The 23,938-nt window shown below is 46.0% G+C and overlaps 1 protein-coding gene across 1 annotated transcript in view; it reads left to right on the top strand.

Annotated features, from left to right (window-relative positions):
• Positions 1-23,093, top strand: part of DMBT1 (deleted in malignant brain tumors 1) — a 337,458-nt gene extending 314,365 nt beyond the window's left edge. The window contains 9 exon segments of the mRNA XM_037803873.1: positions 1,560-1,871; positions 4,266-4,580; positions 6,260-6,574; positions 13,787-13,813; positions 16,333-16,644; positions 18,246-18,278; positions 18,811-18,986; positions 21,248-21,630; positions 22,802-23,093. Of these exon segments, the coding sequence (XP_037659801.1) occupies positions 1,560-1,871; positions 4,266-4,580; positions 6,260-6,574; positions 13,787-13,813; positions 16,333-16,644; positions 18,246-18,278; positions 18,811-18,986; positions 21,248-21,630; positions 22,802-23,093 (2,165 nt within the window).
• The last annotated feature ends 845 nt before the right edge of the window (positions 23,094-23,938 follow it).

Here is a 23,938-nt window from a genome sequence, read left to right as displayed (position 1 = left end):
TCAGTCATTTTAACTGATTATGACTTACCTTGGCAAAGTCACCCTGGGAGGCAGAGTAGTGGCTTAGGGCCTAAGTGCCCTGGGTGTGTCATTCTAGCTTCATCACTTGCTCACTGGGAGACCTCAGGCAATTGTCATGCCTGGTCTCCTCCTCTGGATGGGGGTGAGGATGCAAATAGCATTTACCTCCCAAGGCTGTGCTGAGAGCCAATGGATTTCTCTATATAAAGTGGCTAGGGCAGTGCTAGCCATAGGATGCAGAGTGTCGACATGTCAGCCATCACCTTCTGACCCCTACCTCTTCCAAGACAAGAGCAATGCAGGGATTTGGCTATGTATTGGGTTTTCTACTTGACACAATTGTGAAGAATGAAGTTGCTGATAGCATCCCGTTTTAGTCTTTCCTTCACTCTGTGTTTGGCTCAATAGTTGCCACATTTCAAATTAGGTCGACTGCTTTCCCATAGCAGGGTCTTTGTCAGTGAAATGGAATATAAAAGAGAAGAATTGGGGAAAAGAGAAATGACCCCAAACCACCACAAGAAGCCCCAGAGTAGATTATACTTAACAGCAAGTGAACCCTAAAGGATGCTTTCTTGACTTTAAAATATAACTGTTTAAGAAAAATCTCCTACTACCATGCTTTGGATTTCCTGAGCTGGTACTGGCTTACATTCCCTGTGCACACACCAGCTGGGTGATGGGAGAAGCCCTTCCCCACCCACCCCCCACCCCCCAAAAGAAAGGATGCAGGAAAGGAATCTTAATTTAGAATCTGAAACTATCTATAGATTATCTGGATACACCCCCCACAGTTGACTGAGAGTTATATGTATTTGACCATTAACCAAAGCTGTTGTGTAATTCTTTTTCTGTTGCTTTCTATCTGCCCTTAGCATCTTCGCCAAAGTCAACAGAGGCACCCATACCAACAGGTAATCCTTTTTCTATCTTCACAGTGTTTTCCATTTGTCAATTTTTAGCTCAGAAATGCCCTGGCATTACTCTGGGGAAGGTGTCTTGCTGGAAAGCCTGTCCATTTCCACAGATTTCTGCAAGCCCCAGGCAGGTCATCCAAAAGGCTGCAGCTGGAGGCAGGGCTGATAATGTCTGGGATCTTCTAGAAAATCTAGGATTGGAAGTGAGAGGAAAAAAGAAGCTGTAACATGCAAGAATGGCTTCTCGAGGCTGGAAGTGGTACCCGGCTAACCCTGAATCTCCTCCCAGCTCCCGTCCGTGAGCTCCTTGCCTATGTTCCAAGCATGTCAAGCTTCTACTCCCTTTTGTGATCCTGCCCTTTGCCCATGGGGATCAACCCATACTGACAGCCCTTTACACCCCTGGAGCCTCTTCAAACATTTCTTAACCAACTATATTGAAAAACACACTGAGTAGTATCCAAGGCAAAAATAAAGAAATGAAACAAAATGAACAAAACACAGGGAGATGGGTTTGTTATTATCCATTGTCAGAGGACAATGTCCGGGAAATAACTGACTCTTCTGATGGCCTCTCCAGATGGGCCTTGATGAAGCTTGTTCTTTGCAATGTCCACCAAGGTCTGAGCCTGCGGCTGGTGAACGGGTCAAGCAGGTGTGAGGGCCGCGTGGAGGTCTCCCACGCCGACACCTGGGGCACCGTGTGCGATGATGACTGGTCCATAGAGGATGCCCACGTGGTCTGCAGGCAGCTCGGCTGTGGCCTGGCGGTGTCTGCCCTCCCGGGGGCCAGCTTCAGCCCGGGGTCTGGAAGCATCCTTCTCGACGACGTCAACTGCACAGGAAGGGAAACTTCCCTGGACCGGTGTGCTCACAGCGGCTGGTTCACCCACAACTGTGGGCACCACGAAGATGCTGGTGTCGTCTGCTCAGGTGAGCGCATGTCCTTCCTGGGCCAGTCACAAGCTGCCCCGGCCAGGCTTGGCAATGTCACGTGCAGTCCCGAAAAGGGTCTGTGGCCTAAACCTTCTCCCATGTCCTGGGCAACAGATTTCTGTTCTAACTCTGAAAAAATATATAAACCACTGTTTAATATATGGGAGGATGCCATTTGGCTTGAGGGTCTACCAAATTATAAAATAAGAAAAATAATGGTACCTGTCTCATAAAGTCATTGGGAGGATTTAAGGAGACATTATGCACAGGGCACTTAGTCAACCATCGGACACACCATAAATTCCCGCAAATGTTAATGATTTTATTACCATTTGTTATTTTAGATACTAAAGCGATGTTTCTCAAATCACTAGCTCAGCATTTTCAGCTGGGTGATTCCACCCACACCTTGTGGTATAAACCCAGTGGAGACAGCTCTAGATGCTGAAGAGTAGTTTACACCCTGCCTCGATGCTTCACACTGAGTCAACCTCTTTAAACCCCTCTACCATCCCAGTTTCTATTACTAAACCAACCTCCCGATTTCCTTTATCTCTGCAGATTCCGCAGCTGCTGCACATCCTGGTGGCCGTGAGTCCATGTCCATTTTATTTGCTGAATGGCGACTAGTGCAGAGACCCCTACTGGGTCTCCCTTCCCAGCCCTCGCTTCCCTTGACAATGCCCTGAGCTCCTGATCCTTCTGGAAGGCAAAGTTCCATTCCTTTGGAACGCTGCTCCACACCCAGAGGAATGGAGGTTCTGGGTGTTAGCAGGTCAATGCGTTAGCCCTCCCACAAAAGAGCGCTGCATTTCAGCAGGACCCCAAGACACCTGCTCTTGGCCCACAGTTGTGACTCCCGCAATAGAGGCAGTGTCAGGGAGGGCAGAGCAACTGGGGCAGATGAGCCTTGCAGCCGGTGGGCCTTGCGGCACGTGGGCCTTGCAGCAGGGGACCTTGCAGCAGGTGGGCCTTGCAGCAGGTGGGCCTTGCAGCCGGGGACCTTGCAGCAGGTGGGCCTTGCAGCAGGAGCTCCTCCCTCCACCCTAGCCCTGCCTGGGCCCCAGGATGCAGCTACCAAACTCTTTGGTTCTGACAAGACATCTACTGCCTGGTACAGCCTTATATTTACAATCCCAACATGAATTTTACTTATTTGATTTTATTATTTTTATTATTTTTAATTGGAATATAGGTACACATTTATGCACTACATTCACATTTTAACTGGTTTATGTGATTTAGACAGCATTTGAGAAGAGCATGAAATTTCATTGTGTTCGTTTGGAGTGCACTTATGGTGACTATTTTTCTCTTTTCCATGTAGTTTCTTCAACTCCTGGGGAACAACCACACGTTTTCCACCCGATAGGTACTGTGTCCATTCTTACATTTTCTAAGTGTTGCAGTGAGGCTGAGGTCCCACTAATTGTGTTCTAGGGAAACATAGCAAATGTGATTTTCATGGCCCTGGTGCTGCTGTACAAAAACTGCCCTAAGGAAAAAAATCTGTGCTCATCTCGTTTGAGGCAACCTAGTAATAAGGCAGGTTCTCCTAGTTTAGGGATCTTTTCAAGGAGAGAGCCAACTCTGCTAAAATTAAAAAATTAAAAAAAAAAAAAAAATTTACAGGCCATGATGCCCCTAAATAAATTCTGAGCACAGTCCCCTCTCCTTACCCTTACCCACCCCTCCCTTTGGTGGCATCATCAGAAGGTGGGGGGTACAGCCCTTCTCAAAGGGGACCCCAGGAACCAGCCCTGATCTCTGGGAGCTCAGAATCTAGAGCCGACTTCTGGTCTTGACTCGGGACTCAGTTTCACTCGGCCAGGCCCTGACCCTCCTGCAGCAGGAATCCCTGGTCTTGCTTGGTTTGATTTTCTGTCCCCCAGCTACTTACATCATCCCCCATTAAATCATTTACACTTTTTTTGAATTCAAGTCAAGTGAAATTAATTTTGTTTTGAGAATTTCCTAATGTACTTTGAGGGATCTGGCTTAGAAATGTGGGGTCTGAACCCCAAAGGCTCAGCTGAATTGTTTTGAATTTTTAAGGAAACATGAGGAATGACACTCAAAGGAGGCTGAAAGTCAGAAAGTGACATTTAAGTATATGCGTCTTACAAAGACGTGGTTTATTTTTAAAGCCAACACATGGCCTGTATTCCCATACTGAAACCCTACAGGGAAGAAAAACATACAGCTTGTGCCGAATTTCAGATACAAGAACCAGTATCTAAAAAAGCATCTTTTCTTCCATGTATACAATTCCCGCAGATAAATGCTACCCAACAGCAAACTGCAGTCGTGGGTAGAGTCCTCTAACTAGAAATGCCATCCTGGTGGGTGGGAGGGAACGTTCTTGAGCAGAGGTGCCCTCTGCTCCCGCAGATCTGCCCGTGGTGAGGCTGGCCGGCGGCAGGAGCAGGTGTGAAGGTCGTGTGGAGGTCAACCACAACGACACCTGGGGCACCGTGTGTGACGACCTCTGGGACCTGCCTGCCGCCCAGGTGGTGTGCCGGCAGCTGGGCTGCGGGGCGGCCCTGTCGGCCCCGAGGAGCGGTCTGTTTGGAGATGGCTCAGGCCCGATCTTCCTGGATGACGTGAGGTGCACGGGCTCTGAGACCAGCCTTGGGCGGTGCCACCACCTCGGCCTGTCCATCCACAACTGTGGGCACCAGGAGGACGCCGGGGCCGTCTGCTCAGGTACCTCCCTAGACCCATCCCCAGCTCAAGCAGCACAGAGCCACATCTGAGTGGCTTAGGGCCACCTGCAGGATATACAACTTGTTCCGGTTTGCCTGGGATTTTCCCAGTTTTAGGACTAAAAGTCCCACAACCCAGGAACCCCTCCATCTCAGGTCAACCCAAGACATTGGTCATCCTAGTCTCAGGAGAGGAGAGTCCCCTGCCCAAGCTGACTGTCACTGCCTGGTTCCTTAGCCCCAGGAAGAGAAGGAATCCCATGGACAAAAATATCCCTGGGAATCTGGAATTTATGCCCCTCCTCTGGGGTGTTTTTCTCTGTATATCTATTTCATCAATTTCCCATGAAGATATTTCTCAGAGAGAGCTACAGATGAATGCTTTCTTGATTTGCTGATTCTCTGGCCAAATGAAAATATTAAAACATTGTTTTGTTACTTTTTGATACTAAATAACATATGCAACAATCATCTATGCCCCCCCCCATTGCTGAGTCTAAGCACCACCCAGAGCTGTCCCCCACCCCCACCCCCAGAGGGCCAGGGAGAAATGAGGCACCAAGGGGGGCTGGGATGAAGAAGGTGACGGATGACGATGTATCAATTGCACAGTGAGTGGTAGTTTTTTTCTCAATCCAAAGATTTGGTGTTCAGTGTTTTGAACAAGTTATGGTGTTTCAGGATGAAAACTACTGGGTCAAGATGGTATCAAATCCTCACTCATGTGTCTAATTTTATAAACTCATCTCTCCTATGTGGCTGTTGGTGGCTCCTGCCTGGTAAAGTACAGAGAATGTTTCCAACTAGTGTCAATAAGCCAGGATCTTGCCCAGTTGTGTTTTGATGCCTCTGACCACACTGAGGGAAAGGCAATTCAGAAATGCTACCTGGTTTGTGCCCAGTTTTTAGAAATTTGAATCAGCCTGTGATGGTACTGAATTCTCCAGAAAGTTCTGAACTGCTACACTGGCAGAGCCCTGCACAGAAGTGGATGTGTCTGCCCACTCAGCTTGTTTTCCACTAAGATGAATGCTGGGTTTTCTCTTTTAGCTGCAGAAGTTGCCCCAGAATCAGCAGAAACAGCATCTACAGTTGGTGAGCCTTTTGTTGTTTCTTTTGCAGTTTCCTGGTTATTGACTCTTTCTAGTAGATTCCCTGAGGTTATAACCATAAAATCCAGGGCTCACCTAGATTCCTGCCTTCCCCAGGACTGAGAAAATACAGAGCTGGTATGGAGGAAGAGGGTACAAGCAGAGCCGGCTGCTCCTCTTGTCTCTGGTTCTTGAAGGATGTTTTTAATTTTGAACCTGGGCCAGTGGACAAGTTTGGCCTAAGGGAAATAATGAAAAGTTGAGTTAGACATATTCCAATGCTGCTGACAGTCAGACTTGTCTCCAAAATAGATATTTATCCTGCTCTTACAATCACTGCATTTCAAATCCAAAGATGAGAATGATGGGACAAAATATTTGAAATCAGAAATAGCCTGGAAAAGCCAGTTCCTGCATTTGTGAATACTGGTTTGACTTATTTCTATAGAACGTAGAAATAAGAGGCAAGAGTTTTGAGGTTACTGGAATTCAGGGTTTATTATTTTAGGAACTAGAGAAAAGTCCTATCAGAACTGGCCTCCCAGGAGAGATGACCATGTTCTGATAATAGTCTCTGGGTCTTCCCCAGATCTGCCCGTCATCAGACTGGTGGACGGAAAGAACCGGTGTGAAGGGCGCCTTGAGGTGCACCACAACGGGACGTGGGGGACGGTGTGTGAAGACCTCTGGGACATCGGTGCTGCCCGTGTGGTCTGCCGGCAGCTGGGCTGTGGGGAGGCCGTCGGCGCCCCGGGGAACAGCCTCTTCGGAGAGGGTGTGGGGAGCATCCTCCTGGATGACGTGCAGTGCCTGGGCAATGAGACCTCGCTGGGCCAGTGCCGGCACCCGGGCTTGTCCATCCACAACTGTGGCCACCATGAAGACGCCGGGGTCATTTGCTCAGGTACTCACCCCTGGCTTTCTCCTGAGGCTGTCAGAGCCATGACTCCTGGTGGAGGGCTGGTAATGAGTGTGAGGAAGTTTGGGTCCCATTGGACCAAGGTCTGTGCTCAGAGGTCCAGAGACTTCCTGGGGCAGAGGATATATAAGACAACCTGGGCAGCCCCAAGTCCCCAGCCCCAGGACCCACCATGCCCTTGGTTCCAGGAACGCACTGTGAGGGAGAAGCCTGGGAGTTGCCTTCATCTCAGGCAGACAGGAAGCCTCTCGATCATTCTCAGCATCCCTTAATTCGCTGATCTACCCACGGCTTGGACCATCATCCATGCGTTCGCTTTAGAGCCCTCCGTCTCAGACATCTTCAAGGAATTACCAGATTTGCTGTTAACCCTCTACTTGCACTTCCTAGTAACTGCATCTCCTGGCTTTTGTCCTAAAACTCTTTTTTGAGCTTCAAAGCTGACTTTGTAGAGCATTCTATGAGGGAAATCCAATTCCTCTCACCTGCGTCCTTTGTAAAAGCACAAACTTCAACACTACTTCCTTTTGGATTCTGTGGTTTCGATCAATTTCTTTTCCTAATAGATAGGTAATGTACATTTTTCTTCTTTTTCTTGCAAAAAAAGTAGAATAGAAAAAGAAATGAGATGAAGTGGAAATGTCCACTGCCCAGATTATCTTTAGTTTTATGGGGCAAAGACTGGAATAATGGGGTTTCAGGCATTCATCCACTCGTTTAACAGATATTTATTGAGCACTTTATATGTGCCAGGCACAATTCTAGGGCCAAGGATGTAGATGTGAACAAAGCAGACAAAAATCCTGCCCTCTGTGAGCTTACATTCTAGCAGGAGGGTTCAGAATAATTTGTGCATTTCAACCATGACAGATCTTTAACGAAGTTAAATAATATTAAATCAGGTGTTAGAGTGTGCCCTATTGTGTTAAGGACTCACTTTCTAGAAATTTAGGCTCCAGGCGATTTGGTATTGCATTATAAAGCTACTTGGTGAAAATGAGAACTCAATCCTAGAAACTAGAATTAGGAAGTTTCCAGTACTTTGCCACTCTGAAAAATATTTTCTCTACATTGCATCAGTGAAATAGCCCTTCCTTTCAATCCCTGGGAGATTGTGTTGTTCTCACCATCAATTTACATTTCTCACTTCCTGCCTTCATGCATCCCTGTCCCTATTTCAGTCTCATCCAAGAAAACCTTATTTTTAATTTCACATTTTGCAAGTTGTTTTGTAGCTGATTTTGCTGTATTTGAGATATAGATTTTTTAAATTAAAAAGCATCTTCTGAATTTCCTGTCTGTGGGTTGGATTTTTGTTTGGATTTTATCTTATTTTAGTTTCATTTTTGTCTTATAATTTCAGCCTCAGCCACAGAAATGACCACCTCGCCTGGTAATTTTCTTTTCTTTCCGGCTTTCTGTAAGTTGGGTGTGCTCCAGATAGCTTTGTGAAGGGTTGGGGTTGGAGCTTACACCTCACAATGGACTAAATCTCAAACTCGTATCAGCCTAATACAAGGTACTCACATGTTACTTGAATGAAATAGTAAATAACTGAACAGCTATTGATTGTGCACCTTCCATATACAGAACATTGTACATAGAGTTTGTGCTCTCCCTCCTTGGTGCAATGGCAGGGCTCTGAAATCAAGTGATGGTGGCGTGATTTCACCCGCATTCTCATCAGTATCCATAAATGTGGGTTTCCAGTGAATCATTTTTTTAAAATGGTCACAAGACCTCAGTCATCTCAGGCAAAGTACCTTCTCTAATCTGCATTTTTGCAAAATAATAGAGTAAGGTATCCCTTAAGTATTGTATGCTAATCCAATGATATGCAAATTTTAAAAAGAATTACATGGCCAAGTAAATTGGAGAAATGCCATGGCCCAGTCTTGAAGATTCCTAGCCCACTGGCATATTAAAGGCTCTGAAAAATCTCCACTGTAAGGGATTGTTTTTTTTCTTGACTTGGTTTAACCCAATGTTTCTCCAGCCTTTTTGCCACTGAGTTTTGAGTACACATGCAGCATCAATGGACTGGATCTGGAGTCAGAGAACCTGGGCTTAGGTTCTGGCTCCACTGGGTAACTGTGGGCAAGTCCCTTTCTTCTCAGAGCCTGCTTCTTCATCTGTAGAGCAGAAGGATGAAGAGAGCCACGTCAGCAGCTTGTCCTGGGATTGAGGACCAGGCCCTTGTGAGAGCCACAGTGACAGAGCTCCACAGTCACCTCCTGACGGATGAGCTTCCTGGGGTGGTGTCCCCTGCCGAGACCAGGCCTGGCTCTCTGCTATAGAAGTCCCATGTGGCCTTTTGTAAACTTCCTCCTTTTAGACATTTTGAGAGTCTTCCTAGAGCAGTCTTCAGTTGATCATTGCATGACTAAATAAGTTGGAGAAATACCTGAACTCAACTCAGGTGTTCTCTGAACTGTAAATAAGCATGAAAGTACCCTTTGTCCATATTTCCAAAATCTTAGAGCCCTCCACCAGTTTGCTAGAAACTGAGCTCTAAGGAAAATCAGAAGATGAAAGAGATTTCTCTCTTTGTGGTTGGATCCTTGAGGATTGGCCGCCAGGTCTTTTATGTGAGGATGAGTTAGATATGACACCAGCACAGTGTACCCTTTACCCAAGAGTTGAAAGAAACCTTAGAGATTGTTCACAGTCATAAGGGAGTGGCCCAAGGGTCAATTTTTGACCCAAACTGCTGAGTTTTGATTCAGACAACATGATTTTGGCCTGTGCAATGTTCAGATTTTTTTGAGAAATCAGAGGATGAATAACGCCAGCATGAATTTCAGCAGAACACCAACCAGCTGGGGCCGAGCAGGGAGGAAACATGTACTCTCCAGTTCCCACCTGGCCCACACCACCCATTTCTGGATCTGCAGGCATCTCATTTGTGAGCCTTGGTACTTCTCAAACTTCAATATGTATATAAATCACCTGGAGATCCGGTTCAAATGCAGCTTCTGATTTGGTAGGTCCAGGGTGGGTCCTAAGGACCTGCATTTCTAACAAGGTGATGCGGACGCTGCTGCTCCATGGCTGGCCCTTCAGAAAAGCTCAGAGGGGCAAAGGGACTTGCCCAAGGTCACATTCTTGGTTACACAAAGAGCAGAGACTAGAACCCAGTCTCTTGGGTCCTGGTTCCAAGTCACCCACTATTGATTTCCCTGAGCTTAATGAAACAGAATAGGAGAATCAAATAGGAACACAGAATAGGCAAATAAGAACACAGCTGAAGCATGATTTGTAAATGGGGTGATTTTTAAAAAAATCTTTACCAATGAATTCTATCAACAAGGATGGTATTTAATTACAAGTTTCTCTAACTTTTGCTTGTTTTGTTTTGACAGTTCCTACCTCCATTTCAACTACAGATTCGGGCCTTATACCTGGTAACAAGTTTTCTGCTGATTTGTCCTCTTACTACTTAGCTAAGGGATACTGCTGTGCTGACATTCTACCTAGATAATACAATTATACCCCACTTTTCCAGAAGTCACTTGTTGGATGAATTAACCCCTTGGAAAATAGACACAGTGGGTCCCCTCCAAGGGGAGCAGTAAGGGGTGGGAAAGAGGGATGGAGAGCTGAGCAGTGGAGGGAGGCTTGGAGCCTATGAAGGACGCTGAAATGCCCTGCCGTGGTGCCTGATTGGACAATGGGAAGACAAGCCTGGCCAGTCACCCTGATCTGTGATGGCCACCTTTACGTCTCCTGCATCTTCTAGAAACATGTGTGCCTACTGTGTCTGTCTTATTGATGACTCTTTATTGTTTTTCATCTGCAGCTTCAATCTCAACAGCTGTGACCTCCACACCAGGTAAACACTCTGCTGCCCCATTAAATGTTCCTTCTTCAAACGAGGCTGTTGCATGAATATTTTGTCCCCAGGATAAGCCTCAGTAAAAAACAGAAACCCAGGAGCCCTGTCCACTATTTAAGTTTCTTCTCTTTATCTATAGATACCTCTTCAATCTTAGCAGAAGTGACCGCCCCACCTGATAACGTCTCTCTCATTATGCTGTTTAAATTAATGTGATCAACTTCCCATGTTTCGTGTTCTATTTAGGAAATGAGCCTATTTAATGGCCGTTCTGACCATAAGCTTCTTAATCTTTGTTTATACACAGATGCATCTTCAACCTCAACAGAAGTGGACATTCCCTTTGGTAATGTTCTCTGTCAAATGTCTTAAGTTAAATATGATCAACTTTTACTCTTTGTATTTGGAAAATGAACATACATACTGAACATTTTGTCTTTGGTATAAGTCCCAAGGTAAACAGAAACCTGAGCGTCCCTTTCATTGGAAATTAAGCTTCATGTTCTCTTTGTTCCTCCATAGATACAGGAGTGGCCCCTACACAAGGGGTCTTCTCCTTGTGGCCCAGGTCTTGGTCACATGTGCCCAAGGGAGGCCAGAGTTGGGCTTCCACACCTCCATCCCCTGTTTTGTGCACAATGTTTTGGCTGATGCATTCAGCACATGCAAACACAACACTAGAGGAGCAAGTTGTAATAGCCTTGGTTCTATCCATTCACCCTTCTGTTTTCAGTCACTAATTTTTTTAGAGAAGTTGTTTGCACAACAATTATGCAGAAAATACAGAATTCCCATATACCACCCTATTATTAACACCTTGTATTGGTGTGGTACACTTTTACAATTGATGAAGGCACATTTTTATAATTGTACTAGTAACTACAGTCCATGGTTTAACTTAGGGTTCATGGTTTGTGTTGTGCAGTTTCATGGATTTTTAAAAATTTTTATATAAACCTAAAAATTCTCCTTTTAACCAAATTCAAATATATAATTCAGTGCTGTTAATTGTGCTCACAATGCTGTGCTCCCATCACCACCATCCATTACCAAAACGTTTCCGTCATCCCAAATAGAAATTAATTTTTAAAGACTCCTTCATCCATACTGTTGGTTAAGCCAAAACATTGCATTTTCTTTCTGCTGATATTTGAACTTGGTTCTTCTTCATTTACAGACACAACTCTCACTTCAGACGAAGTGTCTTCCTCACCAGGTATGCTCTCTGATCCTTGCAATAGCCCTGGTGAGGGACTTTCCCAGAAACCGCAAGCCCAGTGACAGGTTATACACCAAGAGTAAACGCTCCCTGTTTCCCCAGGAGAGGTCAGGAGAAGCCTGCTTATCCTCCCAAGTTCCTCCCAAGTCCCTCCTGGAGCAGATTCTAGGCCCTCCCCCATCACTGGTTAAGATTTTTGAACACAGTGAAGGCAAATGCTGGGGACAGGATGAATGAGATAAAACAGCATCTAATGTTAACCCTGGAGGAGACCTTGGAGATGGCTTAGTCCAGCAATTCTCAAATGTAACAGCATGGGAGCCACTTGGAGAACTTGTTAAAATGCAGATTCTGGTTCAGTGGCTCCCTGTGGGGCCTGAATTCTGCAATTCTAACAGGCTCTCTCACGGGTCATGGGCCACACTTGACAAGTAAGGCTCTGAACCCCCACCCTCACTTTGGAGGAAAATGAGGCCCAGAGAAGGAAGAGCCCTCCTCTAAGATCACAGAGGTGGAGTGGAGCAAAGCCAAGCCAAGCTGGTCTTCCTACTCCCACGCAAGGTCCTGCCAGCTCTCAGGCTTTGCTGATGAATCCGTCTGTGTGATTTCTCCAAACCCCTGTGATACTAATCCCGCATTAACAAGGTTCTTCTGCTTTCTTCTATTCTATTTATTTTCTTTCTTTTTAAGTCCTGGCTACTTTGGAGACAAATGGGCTTTAGGGTAAAACTCAATGAAACCAAAGTTTAGGATCTTCCTTTTGCTTACACATAAGCAGCGTTTTCCTTCTTTCCTCTCTCCCTCGCTCCTTCACTCTGTTCCTTCCCCACCACCCTGCGGCCTCCATGGAGATCCCGTCATTTGTAATTCTCACCGGCTCCTGCACATCACATGGGGTGAGCTTTACCTTGTAGACCTGGTTGAAGGCAGATGGGCTGCTTTTTACACAGATTAGTTGGCACTCACATGTTTTACTTCCTTTATGGAAGTCTGAAGCCAAAATCACTTCCTGTTTCTACAGGAAGTGCCTCTTACAGTGTAAGGACAGGTGTGGAGGTCGTGAAACCATCACCTTCCTCCCCTTGCACCTGATTCACCTCATTGAGCCCAGGATGAATGCAGTCTCTTCCATCTTATGCTCTTGAAAAGCAGGGTGGTACAGAACGAGCAAGTGCTCTAGAGCCTCAAAGGTTTGAATCATGAATGACCTGGGCATGTTACACAATCCCACTCGGTCTCCATTTCCTAATCTCTAAAATGACCTTGCACAGTTATTGTGAGGATTAGAGATATGAATTATCTGACACATTGTAGACACTGTAACTGGTAATTTTTATTGATCTGTCTTGCAAAATACCAGTCTCTCATATACCATTTCACCCTTGAGTGTGTAAATCTACAAGAGAAATGATCAGGATGGATTCTGTTGCATACTGCTATGGAACAGGTTTCTTTTCATAAACCATAGTCTCAGTGTAAAATTTCAATGAAGCCGAATTTTAACACTTAGAAAGTTTCTTTTTGTTTTTGGCAGCCACAGATCCAATTCCAACAAAAGTAACAGCATTACCTGGTAACTATCATCTTCCTATTGCTAGATTAACATTTCATTTCATAATAATTTATTCTACCATACTCTATCACAAAGTCCATTTCCCTGCTTGCTTCCCCCTGTACAGTCTTAATATGGAATCATGCCTCTCAAAGATGATCTTTCTTTATTTAAAAACATCTCCAAAGAATCTGACTTGATTTTCTTGTCTTCATTTTCAGCCCTTGTAAATCTGGTTCCCATAAAATGAAACACTTTTTTATTCTTCCTACAAAACTTCAGTATATTTACGTTTCTCTTCTGATAATTTAATAAATTGTTTTATTCTTGAAGAATAAACAAGATATAACACCACTTATCACACTTTGATGCCAAGAAAGTAAAAAATCATGGGACGTATGTCTATACCCAGACCAGAGTAGAAACTTAAAAGAATGGGTGTCTGAAATTAGAGAAAATTTGATTCTTTTTCAACTTTAACTATAAATATGTGAGTTGGTTCTTTTCCAACTTTAACTATAAATATGTGACTTTGAGGATATGCATTTTTTCAAAGTGTTTTTTTTTTCTTTTTTACAGTTACAATTTCAGTTGATGCAGAAAAGGTCCCTCTACCTGGTAATATTTAGTTTGTTTCTAAGCACTAAACTTATCTCCTGTTACTACCGTTGGTGTCGTATTTCTTTTTCAAGTTTCCCACTCTATACAGAGACCTGTTATGATCCTGTAGGTGGAGATGTGCAGACAGATGTGTGTGCACACACCTTTCTGAGTCAGTGTGTATCACTTACAGATGTATTTCAAGCCCCTGGATGCACATGTGCTCCATACTGATGTTCTTCTCAGCAGGATATATTGGGTTTCTAGGGATAAAGCGCCCTCTGGGTAGTGGGCCAGTGGTTTTCTAGGCTCCAGGCCCAGTTTGGTTGCTCACGGCTCTGTCACAGGCTGTATGCCGCGTGATGCAGCACGCATGCGCACAGCTTCTCCACCGCCTCACCTTCCCCGGGGCTCCGTCCTTGGCCCATTCTGCCCCCTGCCCATTGACTTCCAACCCACCCACCCCCAGCTCTGGAGCGCCACTCACACACCCCAACCCCTAATGGTCCGGGTGTCCCTGAGTGTCCCAACTTGCTGCATACCCTCAGTAAGGAGTGGTTCTTGACATCCCTTTTACTTCTTGGTCACCAACATTCTCTCTGATCTTTTACTCGGAGGACTCTCGTCAGATAGCTCGGAGGTAGACACTTCCCAGACTGAGAGCCATCAAAGGGCTGAATGTTAGAACAGCTCACTCTGGAAATAAAATGCAAGTTGGTACCTCACATAAACCACATTTTGGTTTATTTTTCAACTTGCTGTTAGACCTAAAAGCCAAGAAATTTGCAAGAGTCTTGGGTATGTACAGTTTTTCCTGCTTGATAGCAACCACCCGAGAAATGATGGTGATGATGATGATTTCAAAGACGGTGGGGGTGGTTGAGACAATAACTCACACTTGTATAGCATCTGCTCAGTTTGGCGACCATAAACATGAACTCACTGAATCTCACACTCTGTAACAGAAAATATGATGGTCCTATTTTGCATGGGAGGAAACAGATACTTAAAAAGCCAACAATTTGCTGAGGGTCACACAGATAATAACTGCGGTAAAAATAAGATCAGTCACATTCCTTTACAGCTTGTAACATATTTAGGGAGACAAAGCTAATGTGGAAAAATTAATGATTCATGCAAAACAGCAGTTAGAAGAGCAATATCGTATGGTAATGCCTCAACTATATGCTAAATTTTATCTTGGTACATGGCCAAGAACTAAAACATCAGCAATAAAACTTATGAAAGCTGTCACAAACCCAAAACTGAACTCCTGAGACTTCACTCCGAAGATAATGACCTTTATTGATAGTTTCAATAAGCCTGGTTATCTTGCTCCCAATATTGCAGCAACAGATTAGACAAGGAGCAAGTAACTGTCCTAGATCAGCCACAAGGAAACCCAAGCCAAGAGTGCTTGCAGCATTCACTAAGCATCTTTTCTGTTCCAAACAGAGCAGGAAACTGAAAACCACAATCATTGGAGACCAATTTATAAAAGTGTATGGCTGTGGCACCACCAACATAATGTACTTTTTATTATATTTACTTTTTAGACCAACTTTTTGAAGTATAGTTATACCCAACAAAATGCATGTCTATGAGTTGTGTCTAACGTATACAGCTGTGTAACCACCATCAAGATATAGAGCATTTTCATCACTCCAGCAAGCTCCCTCCCACCTCCTTCCCAGGCAGCCACTGATCTGCTTTCTGCCCCTATAGGTTAGATTTGATTTTCTAGGCTCTCATATAAAGAGAATCATATATTATGTGCTCTTTTGTGTCTGACTTCTTTTGCCCAACAGTTTTCAAAATTCATCCATGTGGTTCCAGGTATCAGTACTTTGTTCCTTTTTTGCTTAATATTAATATTAATTGGTTTTAATAATACTAATTAATATTCCACTGCATGGACATACCACAATTTATTTATCCATTCTCTCTGGATGGACATTTGGACCATTCTGTTTTTTAATATTGTGGAGAAAGCTGCTATGAATGTCATGTACAGATCTTTCTGTGGACATGTATTTTCATTTATCTTGGTAAATTCCCAGGGATGGAATTGCTGGGTCACATAATATCGTTTTTATCTTTAAAATACCGGCTCTTACTCATCAAGAGTAAAAGAAATTTTGTTGAACATATTTGTTTTATGAGTCAAGGCAAGGCCTAATTTTAGAATCCTTATTTTGGAATCTTCCAAAGATTTATTGTGGTGGTTGTCTCCCCCTGTTGGTTTCTTTCGTTTTGTGTTAGTTTTTCGTATTTTTGCTTAAAGATTAGGTCCTTAGGTATCTGAAAAACTAGATTGTCAAAAATGGTCACGCCCTAAGGGCTTCAGGTGATTACGCCTTTACTTTTTTTATTAGAGAGAATCAGAGGGCTGGAGACCAATAAAATCAGCACCGGAACTCAGCGGTGCTATTTTTTTCCTATTGCCGATGACAAATGACGCCCTGAAATGCCGTCCAAGGGTGGAAACGGAAGCCCCGGGCTCCTTCCCACGCGTGTCCTTCTCTCGCCTCCCGCAGACCTGCCGCTGCGCCTGGCCGACGGGCGGAGCCGCTGCGAGGGGCGCGTGGAGGTCCGGCACCGGGGCGCGTGGGGCACGGTGTGCGACGACCGCTGGAACATCAAGAACGCCCGCGTCGTCTGCCGGCTTCTGGGCTGCGGCCGCGCGCTCGGCGCCCCGGGACACGGCCGCTTCGGGCCGGGCGCGGGGCCCATCCTGCTGGACGACGTGCGCTGCGCGGGCCACGAGGAGGCGCTGGAGCGCTGCGCCCACGCGGGCTGGGCGCGCCACAACTGCCGCCACGCCGAGGACGCGGGCGTGGTCTGCGCAGGTAGCTGCCGCCCGCCGCCGCCCTCTTCCCCTCCAGGCGCTCCTAATGTGCAAATTCACTGCCCCAAGGAGTGGCAGGCTTGGCCACGGCTCCAGATCCAGGGACAACAAAACAAATACCTGAGGGTGTATGTGTTGTCTGAGCTTTGGGATAAATGTTTTAATGGGATTTTATCAATCAGCTGTGTCTAATTCTAATTGAGCACAATTTTAGTCTTTTTGTTCTGAAATATGGCTAAAAGATTATGAGGTCAAAGCATGGCATGCCAGTATAATAAAATGATTAAGGACATGAAAATTGCTGCTGCCAGGGAGGCTACAATTTGTCCATTCCGTTTTTCAGTCTCCGTCAAGGGCATCAGGGCTACGGTCCTGGATGGACACTCTTCTTCACCTTGACCCTGCCCTCCAGAGTCACAGAGATACCCTAAAGTATCCTGGGTTCCCTTGTGGCTCTTCCATCCAGGATCTGGCCTACACTTTTCCTAAAATATTCTTTATTGTCATCTATATCTGTCTTGGCATTCCAAGTTCCAAAAGTTGACCACCCTCCGTGTGCTTATCATTGTCCCAGATTTACCCATGTACATCTTAAGGAGTTAGGGAATTCTGAGACTTTATGAACAAATCTGCTCTCACTCTGTCTGTTCCATTCTTAGTTTTTTAGTTAAATCTAAAGAAGTCATTGTTCTTACCTCTATGTAGGAGGAACTCTTGTTTTGGGTAGAAACGGGGCTTAACTAGAAGAGCTCTCAGTTCCATTAAGACAGGCAGAGGTCCCGGCAGTTTGAGTCTGCCCCGGGATTCGTGGGGTCCTCACCTCCCAAACCCTCACTCTCATATCTCTTCACAGTTCCAGCCTTTCCCGGTGCTGTCGGGGGCCCTTCTCTACATGGTAATTTATTTTCCATTCTTGGATGATACACTGGGGGGGGGGTGGCGCTGGGGGTTCCTTTTCAACAGGTGCATGTGTCCAAAGGACCAGTGTTCTGAGGCCAGGGGTATCTAAAGGGGTTGAATGAACCTGGCTGGCCAGGCTGGGCCTTGGCCCTGGGTTACTCCCCCTGCCCTGCATCCTGGCTGGGGAAGCCTTCGATAACCACAAACAGCATCTTCCCCAGCCTGAGGTTCCAAGCATGCCATGTGTGCTAATTTGGATATATTATGTCCCACCAAAAGCCATATTCTTTGATTTGTTAACCAGCCACAAATGTCGTCACAGTAACGGTTAGGCCAGTGCTTGCTTGACCAGACACCTGGGTGCCATCACCTGGCCAAGTTGACATGTGAAACTAGCCATCGCACCATGTGTGTGGGAAGGGACAGCAGAATTCATACATGTGGCAGTATCTGTAACCCACAAAGCCCTTTATTCCTGTTTTCTTGCCCTGACAAATCATGGTACTGGTGGCACCTAAATTCTCAACACCATTTCGCATGTTCCAGAATCCCGCCCTGAGTATTCTCATACCATTGACCACCAATCTTAACAGCTAAATCAAATGAGCCCACTTACCTATATTTCCTATGGCTGCATAGTCCTCTTTCAGTGTTTCGTTCAGCATGATTGACGTTTGCTTTTCATTCTTCTCCCCTCACTAGGTCCAGCTGACTCTGTTGTTCCCAAGGACAATGGTAAAAGCCTTCTCCCCACCCAAGGTCTGCAGCTGTCTGGGGGAACCAGCATCTGTGAGGGGTGGCAAGCCTTTGTCAGGGGGAACCAGACTCTAGGTTTCCATTGAGCTCTCTCCTATTTCCATCCCCTCACTGGGCTTTAGCAGGCTGGGAAGATGCTTCCACTCGTTTCACAACCTACTTCTCGTGCAAAGACCCAGATAGATGCCTCTTTAGGCTCAGGTGTTCTCAACATGTAAAATGAACTATCCTTGAAACCCTTAGATGAGGCTCTGACTCACGGCCCTTGGGAGTTGTGCCGTAGGTAGCAACCCCACAGTTGTGGTGCTGCCCCAAAGCCTTTATGGAAAAGGGGGATATAAACAAAGTCAATGAAGAGCGCGTCAAGGGTGGTGGGTGATGAGAACCGAGCCAACCCGAGCCCCAGGCTCTGTCCAAAGTACTTTTGATAAAGTAAACCCACACCCCTGAAATGCATCGAAATGTACCCAGTTCCCTTTGTCAGGTTCTTCCCATCCTCCTTCTGCTGCAGCCCAGCTCTCCTGCTTGCCTCACCTCTTCCAAGCCGTCATTGACCGGGGCTATCTCCGGAGGCTGGGCTACTCCTCCTGGGACATCCACTTAAATGATGACCTGTGTCGCCCCAGAGTCACGGGGCGCTACCTGATCTTCAGCATTCCCTATGGCCACTGTGGCACGGTCCGGCAGGTAAGAAACCCACAAGGCGGCGGTACCCTTCTGTGGATGGAAGCCAAGGAGAGAGGCTTGGAGTCTCCAGGCACCTGTGAAAGAGCTGCACAGGGACTCAGGAAAGATTTGAGCCATACCTTCATTTCTAAGATTGGTGAGACCCAGGGCAGCTTGCTGATTGGCCTGAAACTTTCCCTTCTTTTGGGAATTTGGGATATACACTGAGTGTTAATGGATGGGTGAATGAATGGGTGTATTGATTGACAATCTTTTCTTAGCTCCGAAACATTTTTCACAACATGTTTCTTTATCACAGCATTAGTGCTCACCCACCATGTGTAAACTGTGGCAGTGGGCCTGGGAGAGGACAGACTGGCTGGCTGGCTGGCTGCTGTTTCTACCCAGCTAACTAGTTACATTTTGCATTTGCATACAATGAAATACATATGTTTATTTACTTTACATTAATCATCTGCTGATTTCAATAAACTATGACATTAAAGTTAAGAAAAAGCATATACCACAGATATAGGAAGAGTGTATAACCAGGAAATCAGTTTTCTCAGTATATTTAACAATATAACATATTTGATCCCCATGCTACTCTTCAATTCTTTGGCATCCCTGTTTAAAAACATACAATCCAGCCCAGAAAACTGTTGGCATTTTTTGAAGTTGGATTTCCTCACTCTACATGGTGCCAAATAACCACTTTAACTCCATACTTCACATTTTGTCTACTTGGTTGTACAGACCAAATCATTCCTATCCTGTTTACTCTGAAAATTTTACCTCTGCAATTTCTGGCCCAGAAGCCAAGCTGGAAGCCCCCCTGTGTCTGGGAAGAGGGCAGCCCGGAAGCTTCTGGGCTATCAAAGAGGACCTGGCAAATGTCCTCTCTGGCGCTGGCTGGCCCAGTGCCCTGAACAAGCCCTGTGTGCTGACCCCAGTGACGGCTAGTCCCACCACCTCGGGGTCAGTGCCTGAATTCAGAGTCAGTGAACAAGCCACACGCCAGGTGCCGAGGCTACAGCAGCCAGCAAGACTGGCACGGTCCCTGCTCCACAACTGGTACATGCAAGAAAGGGGAGGCAGACACTGACAAACACATATATGAGGGTCCCTTTACAGAGAAAAGGGTGAAGACATAAAACAAGGAAGGGAATAGAAGAGTGGTTTAGGGTGGAAGGGAAGCCACATGGTCAAGATGCTGAGAACTCTGTGATGCGGTGGAGCAGGCAGGTAAGGCGCAGGAGGAGGCTCACTGCAGAAGGATCAGCAAGTGCAAAGGCCCTGAGGCAGCAGCAAGCTTAGAGGGTCTTAGGAAGAGATGCAGGGCACAGGGTAGCCCAAGGTCAGCTTAGAGGGGTCGGGGGGAGGGGCTCTTATTCTAAGCTGTGCTTTCTTAACAAGGACAAATCATTACAGGTAAAAAAAAAGAACCCACAACTTAGTCTTTTATGTATAAAGCACAGATATACATACAGTATAGAGTATATACAGTATGTTATATTAAAATTTCATGGTGGGAGTGGGGGTGGGGATGAGTAGGAAAGAAGAGGTCTAAAAGTCTCCCAGAGGGGTGATAATTCAAAAATGTTGAAAAACTCCTGTCTAAGCTGACAGGATAGTCCTTGGAGGGTTCTGGGGCAGAATGTCTCAGGACCTGACTTATAGAAGCCGAAGCATCCATGCGAAGGCTGAGCCTCTGGGCGTCCATAGGGGGCGTGGGAAGGAGACAGTGAGAGGAAGCCCTCGGCCCCTCCAGGCCCCCGGTCATGGTGGATTGAAGGAGCAAGGCTGAGAGCAGAGATCAGCAGGATGAGGCCTGCCGCTCAGGAGGAGCACGAACTGGTCTGGGCCAAGGATGGGGGAAGCCGGAAGAGGGGAGAAGAGGTCCAGTGGGACGGTGGGCTGTGGTGGCCTGGAACAGAGCGTGGGTGTGAGGGAAGGGAATGTGTGGAGGAATTCGGCAGAGAGGGAGCTCCGAGCCACTGACACCCGCAGCCAGCGTGGGCCCCCTACACCACGGCCATCACAGGAGGGAAGGAAGGGCCAGGCTTGCACTTCTGGGGGCTCCCCACATACACCCCAGACTCCGAGGAGCGAGGACACTCAGGCATTAGTACCACCGAGGACAGGCCCTGTGCTCTGGCCCTCAGGCAAGGCAGCAAGATGGCGCCAGGCAAGGGGGGTGAGGAGAGATCTCTGCCTTGAGAGGAAAGTGCTTGTCAGGAAGCCAAGCGCTCTGGCCGCCAACTCTCCTCTCACCCTCACAGGAGAGCCTCGGCTCCCTCAGCTACTCCAACTCCATCAGAGACCGAATGCGGGGCCACCCTGGGCGAGTCATTGTGAGGCACAAGGTGCCCCAGCTGAAGTTCACCTGCAGAGTGGACGGCCCAGCAGTGGTTGAAGTCGTTCAGGAGGCCGACAGCCCAAGCACAGGGGCCCCCTACAATGTGACCATCTCGTTCCTGGAGTCGCCCGGGTCCCGGCATGCGGGGAGCATGGTGCCATACCACGCCAGCCGGGGCAAGGAGGTCTTCCTCCAAGCCACGCTCCAGACCCCCAACCCCAGCCTGATGCTCTTCGTGGACACCTGTGTGGTTTCTCCGGATCCCCGTGATTTTACAACTGTCAGGCACGATTTGATCCGGCAGGGGTAAGGAAAATGGAAGGCCCTCTTGGGTTGATTATGACATTCACCTGGTGTTCCTTTAGGAAGCCCGTGGCTGCTCAACTGATAGTCCAAAGTCATAGCATTGTGCAAAGGAATTCTCACCATGCCCAAGGCAGAGCTGGGCCTTCACCATCCCTCTGATCCCGGTTGGGGACAAATAGTTATAGGCAGAATGGACAACCTTCCTTCGATCCCCAAAGAGTCCTTTGAGCCCCGACTCTGCTGTCCTGGCCCAGCTGTTCCTTTCCATGCCCTCCTTCCCATCTAGTGGTATGGCTCTATTAGACTCCCCATTCATGGTTCATGCCCTCAGGGCTTTTAACCTACACTGTGGGCTGGTGGGTTAGCCCAGGCCACCTCTTAATATAGTGGTGAGATTTGTTCTGGCTCCTCTGGTTAGCCAAAGGATTTGGCAAGTTAAAGCTCTGGCAAGTTGTTTGTATTTAGCACTCCCTTGCCTCCTAATAGGGGCTAACTTCTTATGAGTAGTAATTGGCAACTAGTGTGAAAACAAAAACCCACCACCACCAGATTTATGCATTTAATGCTATAGACAACATCTAGTGGTATATTATTTTTATATCCACTCTGACGATCACTGGTATGTTTAAACCTTTCACATTTAAAGTGATTGTAGATATAGTTGTATTAAAATGTACTGTCTTGATAACTGTTTTCTATTTATTGCATTTATTCTTTGTTTTTATTTCTCCTCCTTTTACTGCCTTCTCTGATTTTAACTGAGCATTTTATGTGATTCCATTTTATCTCCTCTCTTGATTATCATTCATACAACTTTCTTTAACTTTTAGTGGTTGCTCTAGGGTTTACAATATTCACTTTTAAACACTCTAGGTCCATCTTTAAATAGTCTAACTACCACTCTTAACATCCCCTTTTGAAAAAGTAAAGTAGGCCTTCTAAAGACATAAACTATGGCTAGAATTTAATTTCCTTGTTTTGTTTTTATTATGCTTATTTTACAGTTCCCTTCTATTTCTGGCCAGGAATAGAACATGGTAGTGTTCTAAATTTTCTTTTTAAAAGAAAGAGTGGGTAGTGGGCAGAACTCCATTTGGAATTTAGAGATCAGGATGCAAGCCTGAGTTTCTTTAAGTTAATCGTTTTGGCCTGGGATTTATCTTCCCATCAGGTGCATCAAAGACGATACCTATGTCAGTCTCCACTCTTGCCTGAAGAACGTGGCCCAGTTCAAGTTCAACGCCTTCAGCTTTCTCGGCAGCTACGATGTGGTCTATCTGCAGTGTGCGATCGCCGTGTGCAGAGTAGGCGACTCCTCCTCCCGCTGCTCCCAGGGCTGCTCAGGGCGGAGTAGGAGAGGCCCAGGCTCCGGGGAGGCCAGGGAAGAGCAGACAGAGCGTTTCCCAAAGGTGGGGCCGCTGGAGATCCATAGAGGAACTGGTCAGAGCAAGACTCCTGTGTGATTTCCCCAATCGTCACATAATTTCAAATTAGGGAGTATCATCTGTTTCTCTCTAGTAAAGTGATAAGTCTGCCAAATCTTATTAGAGGCAGGTAAAAGCAACTGCTAGAGCATTTGCTGCTCTGAGGTTTCTTATTAAATAAATTCTTCTTGTCTGATAACTAAACTTCTCAGGCAGTCACTCTCTGTGCAGGCTAGAAATGCTGCATTTTCTGTTTCTTCACTGTCAAGAACTTGATCATTGTCTCAAAGTGTACAAAATGTTATCAAGAGCAGGTTTCTCTCTCTATGCCAGAATGCTATTTTAGAAATTGCTTTTTTAATTCTAGTAAGCAGATCTCTTTGTTTCTGTCTTTCCGGTGATGTGGAGTTTTTTTCAGGTCTCGCCAAAAGGTTTATGAAAAATAAACTGTCAGGAAGCCACTGTTCATTTGTTTAACTCTAATTACTGAATCAAACAGGTCATTTACTTATCAAAACAATGCTTTAACTGCTTGCCTCACAGGGATCAAATTGGACCCTGGCTTTGTTGTGTTTGGTTACAGCTTACAAACCAGAGTATCTGAAACACAATCACAGAACCACACATCTGCTCTCTGAGCTGCCGCTTTCTCACATGGTCATTTTCTCAGGCTGTTTCCCAGATCCTCAAAGCATTACAGGAAACCTAAAATGTACATAGAAAACCTGGGAAGCACACAAAGAAAGATTAGCATGTTCCCACGTCTTCCCAGAAAAGGAGAGTGGGGACCACTTTATCTAATCTCTCCTTTAACCTTAGCAGAACTAGGCCTATGCCAGATTCACAACCTTCTCAGTTGTCTTTAAAGAAACAGACTTGAACAT

The sequence above is a fragment of the Choloepus didactylus genome, chromosome 15, assembly GCF_015220235.1.
Source record: "Choloepus didactylus isolate mChoDid1 chromosome 15, mChoDid1.pri, whole genome shotgun sequence".
NCBI classification, from domain to species: Eukaryota; Metazoa; Chordata; class Mammalia; order Pilosa; family Megalonychidae; genus Choloepus; species Choloepus didactylus.
Note: the sequence above shows the minus strand (reverse complement) of the source record. Positions and strands in the feature narration are given on the sequence as shown.